The sequence below is a fragment of the Scyliorhinus canicula genome, chromosome 9 (assembly GCF_902713615.1).
Source record: "Scyliorhinus canicula chromosome 9, sScyCan1.1, whole genome shotgun sequence".
Classification (NCBI taxonomy): Eukaryota; Metazoa; Chordata; class Chondrichthyes; order Carcharhiniformes; family Scyliorhinidae; genus Scyliorhinus; species Scyliorhinus canicula.
This window is the reverse complement of record NC_052154.1, coordinates 190,996,722-191,010,015: the sequence shown is the minus strand read 5'-3', so window position 1 is coordinate 191,010,015 and position 13,294 is coordinate 190,996,722. Positions and strand designations below refer to the sequence as shown.

At 46.3% G+C, this 13,294-nt stretch overlaps 1 protein-coding gene across 2 annotated transcripts in view; it reads left to right on the top strand.

Moving 5' to 3' along the window:
• Nucleotides 1-13,294, top strand: part of slc6a5 (solute carrier family 6 member 5) — a 57,010-nt gene that overhangs the window by 37,689 nt on the left and 6,027 nt on the right. For both annotated transcript variants that reach the window (XM_038808354.1, XM_038808353.1), the window contains 2 exons: nucleotides 4,577-4,708; nucleotides 10,119-10,218. In XM_038808354.1, the coding sequence (XP_038664282.1) occupies nucleotides 4,577-4,708; nucleotides 10,119-10,218 (232 nt within the window). The remainder of the gene's footprint in view (nucleotides 1-4,576; nucleotides 4,709-10,118; nucleotides 10,219-13,294) is intronic.

The following is a 13,294-nucleotide window of genomic DNA, read 5'->3' as shown; positions in this document are numbered from 1 at the left end:
CTTTGGATTTAGGATCAAATGTTAAGGGAACACTGTGTTCTTCTCTGCCTTGCCTGGCTTCGATATGTAGTGTTGATCAGAGAACAACGAGAATTGTAAACCAACAAAATTATTTTATTGAACACTACTAACTGGATTTGACACTTATCCCTAAGAAATAAACAGTTGAGTGTTCTCACATAAACTATACTCATTATACTCATCTAACATCTAACTCTCTAACATAATAAACTACCCTCTTGCTCCCTCACTATCTTCAGTCCTAGCCAGCTCCTGCTCCTACCACTGACTCCAACCTTCTTTCTGTCCCACAAGGCTCAGCATCATCCCTTATATACTTCCGAGACTAGCTCCCTCTAGTGGCTATCTGTGTGCATTTTATTAACCCTTACTTTACTGGCATGTATAATAATACCACAAAGACAACACCAAACAGTTGCGGTTCACCAACACCCTGCCCACAGAGTATGATTTGGGCGTTTTTGTTTGTTGCTTTGCCCCTGGTCTAACGTATTTGGGTTTTGGCGAGCGGGGTGGGGGGGGGGGGGGGTGGGGTTCTGAAGCACATCAAGACGAAGGATGCTGATTTCCTTCAAGGCGTCTCTATCACATTTCCATTTCGCTCACCAACCAATCCTTTGAAGTGACGGAACGATATTTCCGATGGATGGCAGGTTCCGGGCGATTTTTCCGTTCGGATGACCGGCCGCTGAAAGTTCAAAGCACTGAAACTCATTTGATTTGGGAGCACTCGCAGATAGGAGACAGTGGGACGAATTCACCAATGCAACAATCGCAGCAAGCAGCAATGTTTGAACCAAGTCTGACTCTGCAGCCTGTGCCTCCTTCAAACGCGGCCTCCTGCTGGGAGCAGGGGCTCAGTAAATTTACCATTCTGATCTCAGCATTTATATTCAGCTTCTAAAGATGAAGGAGTAATGTTTTGTCTCTTGCACTAAACTTTTTATTAATATTGAATTATATCATCAGATCATTGATAAACTTTAATTAAAATAATATGTATTATATAGTACAATCAAATTAACTGAAATGCACATTTAAATTACTTGTTAACGTCCAGTCAATTCTGTCCAATTTGCGGAAGGGTGTTATTTCCTTGTGTTCTTTTTTTCCCGGTGCAGTAGGAGGCCATTTGGCCCACCCTATCCGTACCGGCTCGCCAAACAAACATCACGGGGGCGATTCACCGGCCGCGTTGCGCCTGCCGCAAACCCCGCTATGCTGGGAGAATATTGGGGCCTCACGGTAGCATGGTGGTTAGCATCAATGCTTCACAGCTCCAGGGTCCCAGGTTCGATTCCCGGCTGGGTCACTGTCTGTGTGGAGTCTGCACGTCCTCCCCGTGTGTGCGTGGGTTTCCTCCGGGTGCTCCGGTTTCCTCCCACAGTCCAAAGATGTGCGGGTTAGGTGGATTGGCCATGATAAATTGCCCGTAGTGTAAGGTTAATGGGGGGATTGTTGGGTTACGGGTATAGGGTGGATACGTGGGTTTAAGTAGGGTGATCATTGCTCGGCACAATATCGAGGGCCGAAGGGCCTGTTCTGTGCTGTACTGTTCTATGTTCTAATAGAGGGAGAGCCGCAAAATGGGATTTGGGCTGGGCGTCGAACACAGTGCGATGGCCCTGACCCCCTACTACTGATTGGCATTGTTAAATTTTAGCTGCAGTCCAGAATGTAGTTTACAGCATTACTGTGACAATGGATCATCTGTTAGAATGCATCAAGTTTTCTGAAGGAATATATCTTGTGGTTAAGTTTTTTGTATAAATTTAGAGTACCCAAATAGTTTTTATTCCAATTAATGGGAAATTTGGCATGGCCAATTTACCTACCCTTTTTGGGATGTGGGGGTGAGACCCACGCAGACACGGGGAGAATGGGCAATCTCCACACGGACAGTCATCCAGGGCCATGATCGAACCCGGGTCCTCGGCGCCGTGAGGCAGCAGGTATCGGCCTCACAGATTTAGCCACTGTGCAACATTTGTTTGAACTCTCCCTCCAACCACGTATTCCCGTACCAGCCTCCCCGAACAGGCGCCGGAATGTGGTGACTAGGGGCTTTTCACAGTAACTTCATTGAAGCCTACTCGTGACAATAAGCAATTATTATTTCTCGTTATATATTCTGCATGTTTTTGTTCTACTTCAACAACAACTTCCATTTATATAGCACCTTTAACATTATAATACATCTCATGACGCTTCACCGGCAACAATTCATGAGTTGGATATTTCACAGAGGTTTGTGGAAGATGAAACGGGAGATAATTTAAATCTAACCCACCTCCTTAAGCATTCCACATGATTCTTAGCTGCTCTGCAGCTAAGGAGGTATGAAATGAGGCAGGGTTTTAAACTGAACCCTTCCCGAAGATTAACATTGTCTTGAGTATCTCTTATAATCATAAATAACAAAGAAAAATAAGGCAATCTTTGGAGAGGGAAGACAAGTGATAATTAAGGTTCTATGCCTTTTACAGAAGATGGTGTTGGTGTGGTGCTGTCCAAGGATGGTTCTAGGGTTGCACCAGATGTGAACCGCAATGGCCCAGAGCTTACTGACTGATTCCACTTACATCATCCACACTTCCCTCAGACAATCACCTCTGACAGACAATAGCAGGGGAGGCAGTGGCGTAGTGGTATTGTCACTGGACTAGTAATCCAGAGACCCAAGGTAATGCTGTGGGGTCCCGGGTTCGAATCCCACTATTGCAACTGGTGGAATTTGAATTCAATAAAAATCTGGAATTATAAATTGAAGCCATTGGCAATTGTCGGAAAAATCCATCCAGTTCCCGTGAGGGAATGAAATGCTGCCCGAGATATGAGTTCAGACCCCCAGCAGTGTAGTTGACTCTAAAATTCCCTCAGGGATGGGCAATCAAAGCTGGCCCAGCCAGCGACGCCCACAACCCATGAACAAATAAAAAAAATGAACCTTCATTAACAACATTAGCAACATGAGATTTGACAGCATTCAGTTTGAATGCCTTATGGTCCGCACCATGTGCTCAGGTTCCAGCTCTACAATCAGTCCCCATCCTCTGAAGTCTAAAGGGGAGTTAGCACATTGTTCAATATTGCAAATCAGAAAAAGAAAGTGAAAATATTCAGCTGCTCATGTTACCATTCATCAGTAATATCTGCTGTCTTGACCAAAAGAGTCCATGTTGGTGACATTTAAAAAATGTATTAATGCGATGCGGGAGTCGCTGGCTGGACCGGCATTTATTGCCCATTCCTGAGGGCATTTAAGAGTCAACCACATTGTTGTGGCACCAGAGTCACGTGTAGGCCAGACCAGGTAAGGACGGCAGATTTCCTTCCCTGAAGGACATTAGTGAAACAGGTGGGTTTTCACAACAATCTACAATGTCACCTTCTCTGATCAAAAGGGGCTGGTTTAGCTCACTCAGCTAAATCGCTGGTTTTAAAGCAGACCAAGCAGGCCAGCAGCACGGTTCAATTCCCGTACCAGCTTCCTCAGACAGGTGCCGGAATGTGGCAACTAGGGGCTTTTCACAGTAACTTCATTGAAGCCTACTCGTGACAATAAGTGATTTTCATTTTATTTCACTAGACTTTTTTTTATAACTTTAGAGTACCCAATTCTTTTTTCCCAATTAAGGGGCAATTTAGCATGGCCATTCCACCTAACCTGCACATCTTTGGGTTGTGGGGGTGAGACCCACGCAGACACGGGGCGAATGTGCAAACTCCACACAGGCAGTGACCTAAGGCCAGGATTCGAACCAGGGTCCTCAGCACCGTAGTCCCAGTGCTAACCACTGCACCACGTGCCACCCACACTATATTTTTAATTCCAGATTTTTTTTATTGAATTTAAATTTCACCATCAGTCATGGCGGGATTCGAACCCTGGCCCGCAGAGCGTGACTCTAGGTCACTGCATCTCTAGTGACAATACCACTACGCCACTGCCTCACCTTTTGCTGTAGAGGCTGCCTGGCCTGCTCAGGTGTTTCCAGCACTTCATGCCGTTTTGCCCCGGCTCTCAATGTTACCCCCAGTGCGAACCGCACATAGAAATAAAAAAGAAAGGAAGAACTTGCATTTGCGTAGCACCTTTCACAGCAGCTGGATTTGCCAAAGCGCTTCTCAGTCAGTGAAGTAGTGAAATCTCTTATATTGTAGGAAATTGCTGATAAAAAATAAATTTTCAATGTGCTGTACGGATGCGGACTTGCCGCTGGGAGTTGTTTGCACTTTACCACAAACACCCAGCTTTCATTTCCACCGATTTCAATAGTTTCTATAACGTTGGCTGATCCGTAACGCGGGTTAGATCTGGGTGACAAGTTAAAAACCCGCTTGACACTTTCATCTCCTTTTACTTCAAACGTTAAACATGTCACCTTCTATGATTATGGTCTAAATGAGTGTTGTCTGCACGTGTTTCATTTTACGAGTACAGGTGCGTTGCCAGATTTGAGTAGCTCTAAACAGAGAGTAAATGTGAATGACGGGGAAGGTAACTTTGCAATCATGTGTGTAATTTACCTATTTTCCCCCAATTAAATCCAAGTTTGCAACCCTGGAGACCATCGTGACTTCAGTAGTGGATGAATTCCCTGGATACCTGCGACCCAAGAAGCCACTCTTCACGTTAGTCTGCTGTGTGATTTTCTTCTTCATGGGTATTCCCATGGTTACCCAGGTAAGATATTGTCCCAATTTCAGCCAATGCAGTAAATCTCAGCAGCCAGAAATCTCTCCGTCTATCTCCTTTGAGCAATGGCGGCAGATGAGTCCCAGTGAGCTATAAGAAAATGCATTGGCCACATTTCCAAATCGACTATTTTTTAAGATTCATTCATGATTGTGTGGGCGCCACTGGCCAGCATTTATTGCCCATCCTCGGTTTCCCTTGAGACGGTGGTAGTACAGGTACTCCTACCCACTGATTTCAGTGCTCCAGCAGTAACAACCATGCCTTCAGCTGCCGAGGCTCAAACTAAATTTCTCCAGCTCTCTAACTCTCCTCCTTTTAGGCATTCCTTGAAATTTATCAAGCTTTTGGCATCTGACTTAGTGTCTCCGATCTGAGGTTTTGATTGATAATTGTCCTGCAAGCCAGTGCATGGGATGTTTCTGTATCAAAGTTGCTATATAAATGTAGGTTGTTGTTAGAAACAGTAGACCAGGAAGCCAAGGTGCCTTCTTGACAGCTCCAAATCCGACCATGATTGCCCCTCCCATCCACTAAGATCCCCACCCCTGACACCTCCAGTAATTGAACTCCATTGCTGAATATTGAATCTCCCATGGCATTATGTACAAAGAGCCGTGATTTCCTTGATCTCCACCCACTTTACGCACCACCAAATTTTAGAATCAGAGAATCCCTACAATGCAGAAGGAGGCCATTCGACCCATCGAGTCTGCGCAGACCCTCTGAAAGAATGCCCTATCTAGGCCCACTCCCCCGCCCTAGCCCGATAACCCCACCCAATCTTTGGACACTAAAGTACAATTTAGCATGGCCAATTCACCTAACCGCACCTTTTGACTTGTGGGGGGGAAACCGAGCTCCCAGAGGAAATACAGGTAGTCACGGGGAGAATGTGCAAACTCCACACAGTCACGCAAGGTTGGAATTGAACCCCGGTCCCTGGCACTGTGAGACAGCAGTGCTAATCACTGTGCCATCATGCCACCCTTGCCCTTGAAGCTAAAGAAGATAAGATGTTCCTTTCCAGCACGGGCAGTGTTGGACTTCTTTTGAGATAAAATGTGTTTGACCAATTAGATACAATTACGATACTCTGTCACTGCCAGAGCATGGGGATGGCATGGGGGCCGGAGAGGGGGGTGGGGGGGGGGGGGCAGAGAAAGAGAAGCAGTACACTGTAGGAGAAGAGCAGAGAGATAGAAGAATGGGGTGGGAGAGTGGGTGGGGGTACAGTATCCAGACAAAGCAGGAACCTGGAGAGGACAGGGGTAAGGAGAGACTACGAGAGGAGCAGGGGAAGATCGGATACACCTCGGGGAAGGGAGCATTTCTCTGGCCGCTGCTCTTGACTGCAGTGTCCTGGGTGCTTGTTCACTCTGAAAATGTGATAATCCTTTGCTCCAGCTGCCTGGCGCTCCAGGAACTCTTCAAGACATGTGTTCCCACATTGCTGCTTGGCCAATCACAGGCTGGTTTCTCATTCCATTTGCTGCTGATAGGCTTACCAGCAAATTCAGGGGGGAGCCAGGCTGTGACTGGACAGCCAGCTTTACAGCACCTTCCAAATATCAGTAAATTGAATATTCTGCAACTTTGCGCGGTCTGCATGGAGTTGGGCAAGCCTGCTTTTCATAGCTCTGGCAGCTCGACACAACTGCTTTTGAGAACAGGAAAAAAGTGAAAACACCTTTGCTGGGTCAGGGAAGGGCTGCTTGCCACTCTCCCCGCACTCTTCAACTTGTTAAAGTAAGCCTCACATTGCTAAGGCTTCAGGCTATACGGGCTGCACGGTAGCACAGTGGGTAGCACTGTTACTTCACAGCTCCAGGGTCCAGGTTCGATTCCTTGCTTGGGTGACTGTCTGTGCGGAGTCTGCATGTTCTCCCCGTGTCTGCGTGGATTTCCTCTGGGTGCTCCCGTTTCCTCCTACAAGTCCCGAAAGACATGCTGTTCAGTAATTTGGACATTCTGAATTCTCCCTCTGTGTACCCGAACAGGCGCCGGAATGTGGCAACTAGGGGCTTTTCACAGTAACTTCATTGCAATGTTAATGTAAGCCTACTTGTGACAATAAAGATTATTATATTATATTATATACTTTTGGTACGAATGCCTACAATTCCTCAATTGTTTCATAAAGCCCACCCTACCTTCCACTTACATCTCTCAGTTTGCCTCTCTTATCACAATTACCGCACACTCCTTAAGCATTAGCCTTACTGCCACACATACGACCTTTCACCCCCATGATTGCAATCGGAGAAATGGGTTGAAATACACTGGGCATTTTTCTCGGTCTTTATTAGTTTATGATTATTACCGTCAGTAAAGAAGCAGCATTCGTTAGGTGCCAATATCTTCACACAGGCCACGGTACCTGGAAAGGACCTGCTGGGCCCAGGGGATGTTGGATTCCTGTGTCATTTGGTAGAGTGTGTGGAAGAAGCCAAGGTCCCGGTTCGATTCCCGGCTTGGGTGACTGTCTGTGCGGAGTCTGCACGTTCTCCCCGTGTCTGCGTGGGTTCCCTCCGGGTGCTCCGGTTTCCTCCCACAAGTCCCGAAAGACGTGCTATTAGGTAATTTGGACATTCTGAATTCTCCCTCTGTGCACCCGAACAGGCGCCGGAACGTGGCGACTAGGGGCTTTTCACTGTAACTTCATTGCAATGTTAATTGCTGTCACTGCAATCAATCAGCTGAGGGTGACAATGTGCAGAATTTACCCTCTAATGCCTATTGCTGAGATTCGTGGGGGCATGTGGTATATGTATAGCTTGACGCTATATTGATCAACCAATGCTGAGTTGCTGCCTTTAGTGCACACCATTGTGACACCCTGCACCTCTGGTTACTGTGTTAGTGTACATTTACAGACACAGCACTGTTCTCTCTTACATTGTTCAGGATTCGGACATACCTGTACAAGCACTCATATGTGGATTGATTACTGATCAATTTTAAGCTGATTGAAGATATGCTCAGGAAAAATACAAATATGCTTGGGTGCAGGTGCTTAAACTTTCAGCCCATCTGCCTATAGTTAATAGGTTTTAGCACTCATTGATAACGTGCTCACATCCTAGAAACATAAGAACATAAGAACATAAGAACATAAGAACTAGGAGCAGGAGTAGGCCATCTGGCCCCTCGAGCCTGCTCCGCCATTCAATGAGATCATGGCTGATCTTTTGTGGACTCAGCTCCACTTTCCGGCCCAAACACCATAACCCTTAATCCCTTTATTCTTCAAAAAACTATCTATCTTTACCTTAAAAACATGTAATGAAGGAGACTCAACTGCTTCACTGGGCAAGGAATTCCATAGATTCACAACCCTTTGGGTGAAGAAGTTCCTCCTAAACTCAGTCCTAAATCTACTTCCCCTTATTTTGAGGCTATGTCCCCTAGTTCTGCTGTCACCCGCCAGTGGAAACAACCTGCCCGCATCTATCCTATCTATTCCCTTCATAATTTTAAATGTTTCTATAAGATCCCCCCTCATCCTTCTAAATTCCAATGAGTACAGTCCCAGTCTACTCAACCTCTCCTCGTAATCCAACCCCTTCAGCTCTGGGATTAACCTAGTGAATCTCCTCTGCACACCCTCCAGTGCCAGTACGTCCTTTCTCAAGTAAGGAGACCAAAACTGAACACAAGACTCCAGGTGTGGCCTCACTAACACCTTATACAATTGCAACATAACCTCCCTAGTCTTAAACTCCATCCCTCTAGCAATGAAGGACAAAATTCCATTTGCCTTCTTAATCACCTGTTGCACTTGTAAACCAACCTTCTGTGACTCATGCACTAGCACACCCAAGTCTCTCTGAACAGCGGCATGCTTTAATATTTTATCGTTTAAATAATAATCCCATTTGCTGTTATTCCTACCAAAATTGATAACCTCACATTTGTCAACATTGTATTCCATCTGCCAGACCCTAGCCCATTCACTTAACCTATCCAAATCCCTCTGCAGACTTCCAGTATCCTCTGCACTTTTTGCTTTACCACTCATCTTAGTGTCATCTGCAAACTTGGACACATTGTCCTTGGTCCCCAACTCCAAATCATCTATATAAATTGTGAACAATTGTGGGCTCAACACGGATCCCTGAGGGACACCACTAGCTACTGATTGCCAACCAGAGAAACACCCATTAATTCCCACTCTTTGCTTTCTATTAATTAACCAATCCTCTATCCATACTACTTTACCCTTAATGCCATGCATCTTTATCTTATGCAGCAACCTTTTGTGTGGCACCTTGTCAAAGGCTTTCTGGAAATCCAGATATACCACATCCATCGGCTCCCCGTTATCTACTGCACTGGTAATGTCCTCAAAAAATTCCACTAAATTAGTTAGGCATGACCTGCCCTTTACGAACCCATGCTGCGTCTGCCCAATGGGACAATTTCTATCCAGATGCCTCGCAATTTCTTCCTTTAAACCTAAAGATTAATTGAAAAATCTAACAACCTCCAATTCAAATATTCACTGAAATGTAGGAAACAACTGTAAGTGTTACGATGGGCGAAAATCCCAAATGTTTGCTATAGTGACGGCATAGTGGCACAGTGGTTAGCACTGCTGTCTCACAGAGCCAGGGACATGGGTTCAATTCCGACATTGGGTGACTGTCTGTGCGGAGTCTGCACGTTCTCCCCATGTCTACGTGGGTTTCCTCCGGGTGCTCCGGTTTCCTCCCACAGTCCAAAGATGTGCAGGTTAGGTGGATTGGCCATGCTAAGTGTCCAAAGGTATGGGGTTACAGGGAAAGGGTGGGGGAGTAAGGCCTAGGTAGGGTGCTCTTTCAGAGCGTCGGTGCAGACTCAATGGGCCAAATGGCTTACTTCTGCGCTGGAGGGACTCCAAGATTCAGTGGGCACTCCGATCAAACGCTGCTTTTAAATGGCACTCTCTGAAATTAAATCAAGGAATCGAGGGTAGACTGAGTTTAGATCAAAGAGGGGGCGGTGTAACTTGTGTTAATGCAGTCACGGGCAGCTGAAGTTAAACTGCCTTCCTTAGAACTGAATTCTTCATTCTAAAGGATATCTATCTTTTATTCACAAGGAGGTAAAGGGTTATGGGGGCACGCAGGAAAGTGGAGTTAAGGCCGATTCGTATCAGCCATGATTTAATTGACTGGCGAAGGAGGCTCAAGAGGTAGACAGGGCGACTCATGCTCCCATTTTCTACGCACTTATCCACAAATGTGCTTTGATTCCGCCTTATTCCTTCCTGTTATGTAACCCCAGTTCTTTTGAAGGGATTTCTTTTGAGACGGAAATGGCTGACGGTTTCCAAACATTTGTACCGACTAATTTTAATATTGTCATGAAAATTTGCACAATGCAAAATATTTACAGATTTATTTTGTGATATTAGAGTGGGATCTACATGCTGCAGCTGGTGGACACATACGCAGCCTCCTATTCCCTGGTCATCATTGCAATATTTGAACTAGTTGGAGTTTCATATATATATGGTAAGACCAATCTAGCTAATCAAGTTTTGTTCTTAGTTGGTACTGATCCTGCAAAAACCATTAAGCTTACGCGATCAATATTTTGTGAAATCCATTTCACTGTTTGTATAAATCTGTTTTCACAAGGATAATTGAATTGAGAGTAATTCCATAACACAATGCAAAGCGAGTCAATTCAACATTTTGCCCAGAGTTTTTCCCTTTGTCTGCTCCACAGTGACTAATTAGTCACTTTGATAACTTTCTCGGCCATATTACGGGAGAATGCTGCATTTAAAAAGCCAGCTAATGACGCATTGTTAATTGTAATTGGAATAAACCAACCCACATACCTTCTTTTAATCCTCTACCTGTAGGCAAAACAGTTTGGGCTTTTTACAACTGATTAGTAGAATCATGTTGTGCATAATGTGATGATTGTGGTGAATTACTGCTCTGATTTGTTTCTTCAGATGTCCCTGTGTCTGTCAGTTTAGCTCAATGGCAGCTCTCTTGCCTCTGAGGCTGAAGGACGTGGGTGTCACGCCCTACCTCAGGGATCAGGACTCATCAGGCTGAAGCCCTGAGTTGTTACAGTGTAAAATGAGGGTTTGACCCATCATGTTCTCACCACCTCTCTGAATACTGAATTCACTGCGCACCATCCTCCTGTCTCCTCCCCATAACCCTGCACGTTCTTCCTTTTAGCTAACATTCCCAACTTCGACTGAACCTGCATCCGCCACACTCTCGGGCAGTGCATGCCACTGTGCGAATATGTTTTTCCTCATTTCGTTTTTTGCCAATTACTGGAAATGTGTGCCCTCTCGTCCTCAATCATTGCATGGGCGGGAACTGCTTCTCCCCAGCTACTTTTGTCCAGGCCCCTCATGCTTTGATACACGCACAAATATACAGCCTCCTATTCCCTGCTCAGCATTGTAATATTGTAACGAGTCGGAGTTTCGTCTATATATATACACACGGTAAGACAAATCTCTGCGCCTTCTTCTGTCCAAGCAGAACAGTCCCAGCTTCTCCAGTCTATTTCCATAACTGAAGACCCTCACCCCCGGAACCATTCTCGTGAATCTTTTTTGTGCTTCTTTTCCGATACTTCAGCACAGTTTGGAAGAAAGGAGGTTGCATTTTCCGATGCAACATTGAATTGAAGAACCTGTTCAGGTGAACAGAAATGATCTTGTGGCTGAAGAGAAACAGATGTGCTCCTGTCATCAAATAAACAGACCAACTGATCATTCATCCCATTGGCTGTGTGGGAGACCCGCTGTGTGTAAATAGGTGCCATGCTTGCCTCCATGTCAACACTTTCAGAGTATTTCAGAGACTGCCAGGCACTTTAAAATATGTGAGGGACATTGGCCAATGAAACTTTACATCATATTGGTCTGAAGAATATTTGCAGTGTTACATATTGTTCCAATTGAAATGGAATAAGGTGCAAGTGTGCAAAAGGGGAACATGTTGCCTCGATTTTAACTTGGGCTGGGGGTGCCTGGTCATACATGGTCCTTGGGCCCTGTTAGCTCATATTACAGGACTGGATCGCTACTCAAAGCTGCTGAGCAGGTGGGAGTAAGTCGGAATGGTAGTCCACATCATTCACAGATGTGCTGGGGGGTGGCCGTGGTCTGGGGAGGTTAAAAGATCCTCCCTAATCTGTAGCTGAAGGGCGGCACGGTGGAGCAGTGGTTAGCACTGCTGCCTCACAGCGCCGAGGACCCGGGTTCGACCCGGGCCACTGTCCGTGTGGAGTTTGCACATTCCTCCCGCGTCTGCGTGGGTCTCACCCCCACAACCCAAAGCTGTGCAGGGCAGGGGGCTGGAAATTTACCTTGGGCAGCGATGCACAATGGGTGACATGGTCTTGGCTGCCCGTTCAAACCACCCAGCGCCCGCCTGATGCACAGTCCCATTGGCTCCAATCGAGATGCAGCCAGCCAGGGGCTGGTTTAGCTCACTGGGCTAAATCGCTGGCTTTTAAAGCAGACCAAGCAGGCCAGCAGCACGGTTCGATTCCCGTACCAGCCTCCCCGGACAGGCGCTGGAATGTGGCGTCTAGGGGCTTTTCACAGTAACTTCATTGAAGCCTACTGGTGACAATAAAGCGATTTTCATTTCATTTTTTCATTTCATGGAAAACCGGCATTCGCCACTGGGTGGCGCCCGTTCTGCAAACATCCGCCCTCCATGACAGCGGAGAAACTCGAGCAAGCTGGCATTTCCAAGCGGGATTTTCAATAAGATTTCAATAATCAATAATAAATCCACCCGGTATTATATGCATAATGCAGACCACTGACACTTCACACATGTGTGTGGTTCCCTCGGCACTGCTGTGCTCCTAGCCCATGGAGCAGTGTCGGTGTGGAAACAGCTGCCAAGATATTTATATCACAGGGGCAGGCACAAGAGCATCGGAGCTCAGTGCAGCCCTTCAGACAGGCAATGCAAAATGTGCAGCACTGCCATCCGAGTAACCCCCACAACAGACAGGCTTTTTGAACGATGGAGAGGAAAGCAATCATAATAGCAGCATTGAAGCAGGAAGCACATTATCACCGTGTCAGCTGCCCAGTTGCCATGCTAGACAAAACGGACCTTGGCTTTCCAAACCCTGCTTTGTTTAAGCAGGTGAGCAAACGGTAGATATTGGCCAAAGGAGCTCACAACTGAGACACACGCGGATTATTACCCCCCCCCCCCCCCCCCCCCCCCACAATTCAATAATTATATGAACAAACCCAATAGGACATCTCCCAATTCTCTAGATAAAAATGCACTTTTTTCAGCCACACCCATGGATAGAACAGGTCTGTGTTCCTGCCAGACCGCATTGGCCATCAGGGGGTGGGGGGGGGGGGGGGGGTCTGTCAGCAGCATTGCATCTACCCCTCCCCAAGTCAAACATGGTTCTGTTGGGAGGGGAATGGAAGATTGGGCAATCCATGCTTCCGGACAGAAAACGCGGTGGCAAAGTGGGATTGTCACTGGACCAGTAATCCAGGGTACTGCTCTGGGATCTGAGGTTCAAATCCCACCACTGCAGATGGTGAAATTTGAATTCGCTAAAAAT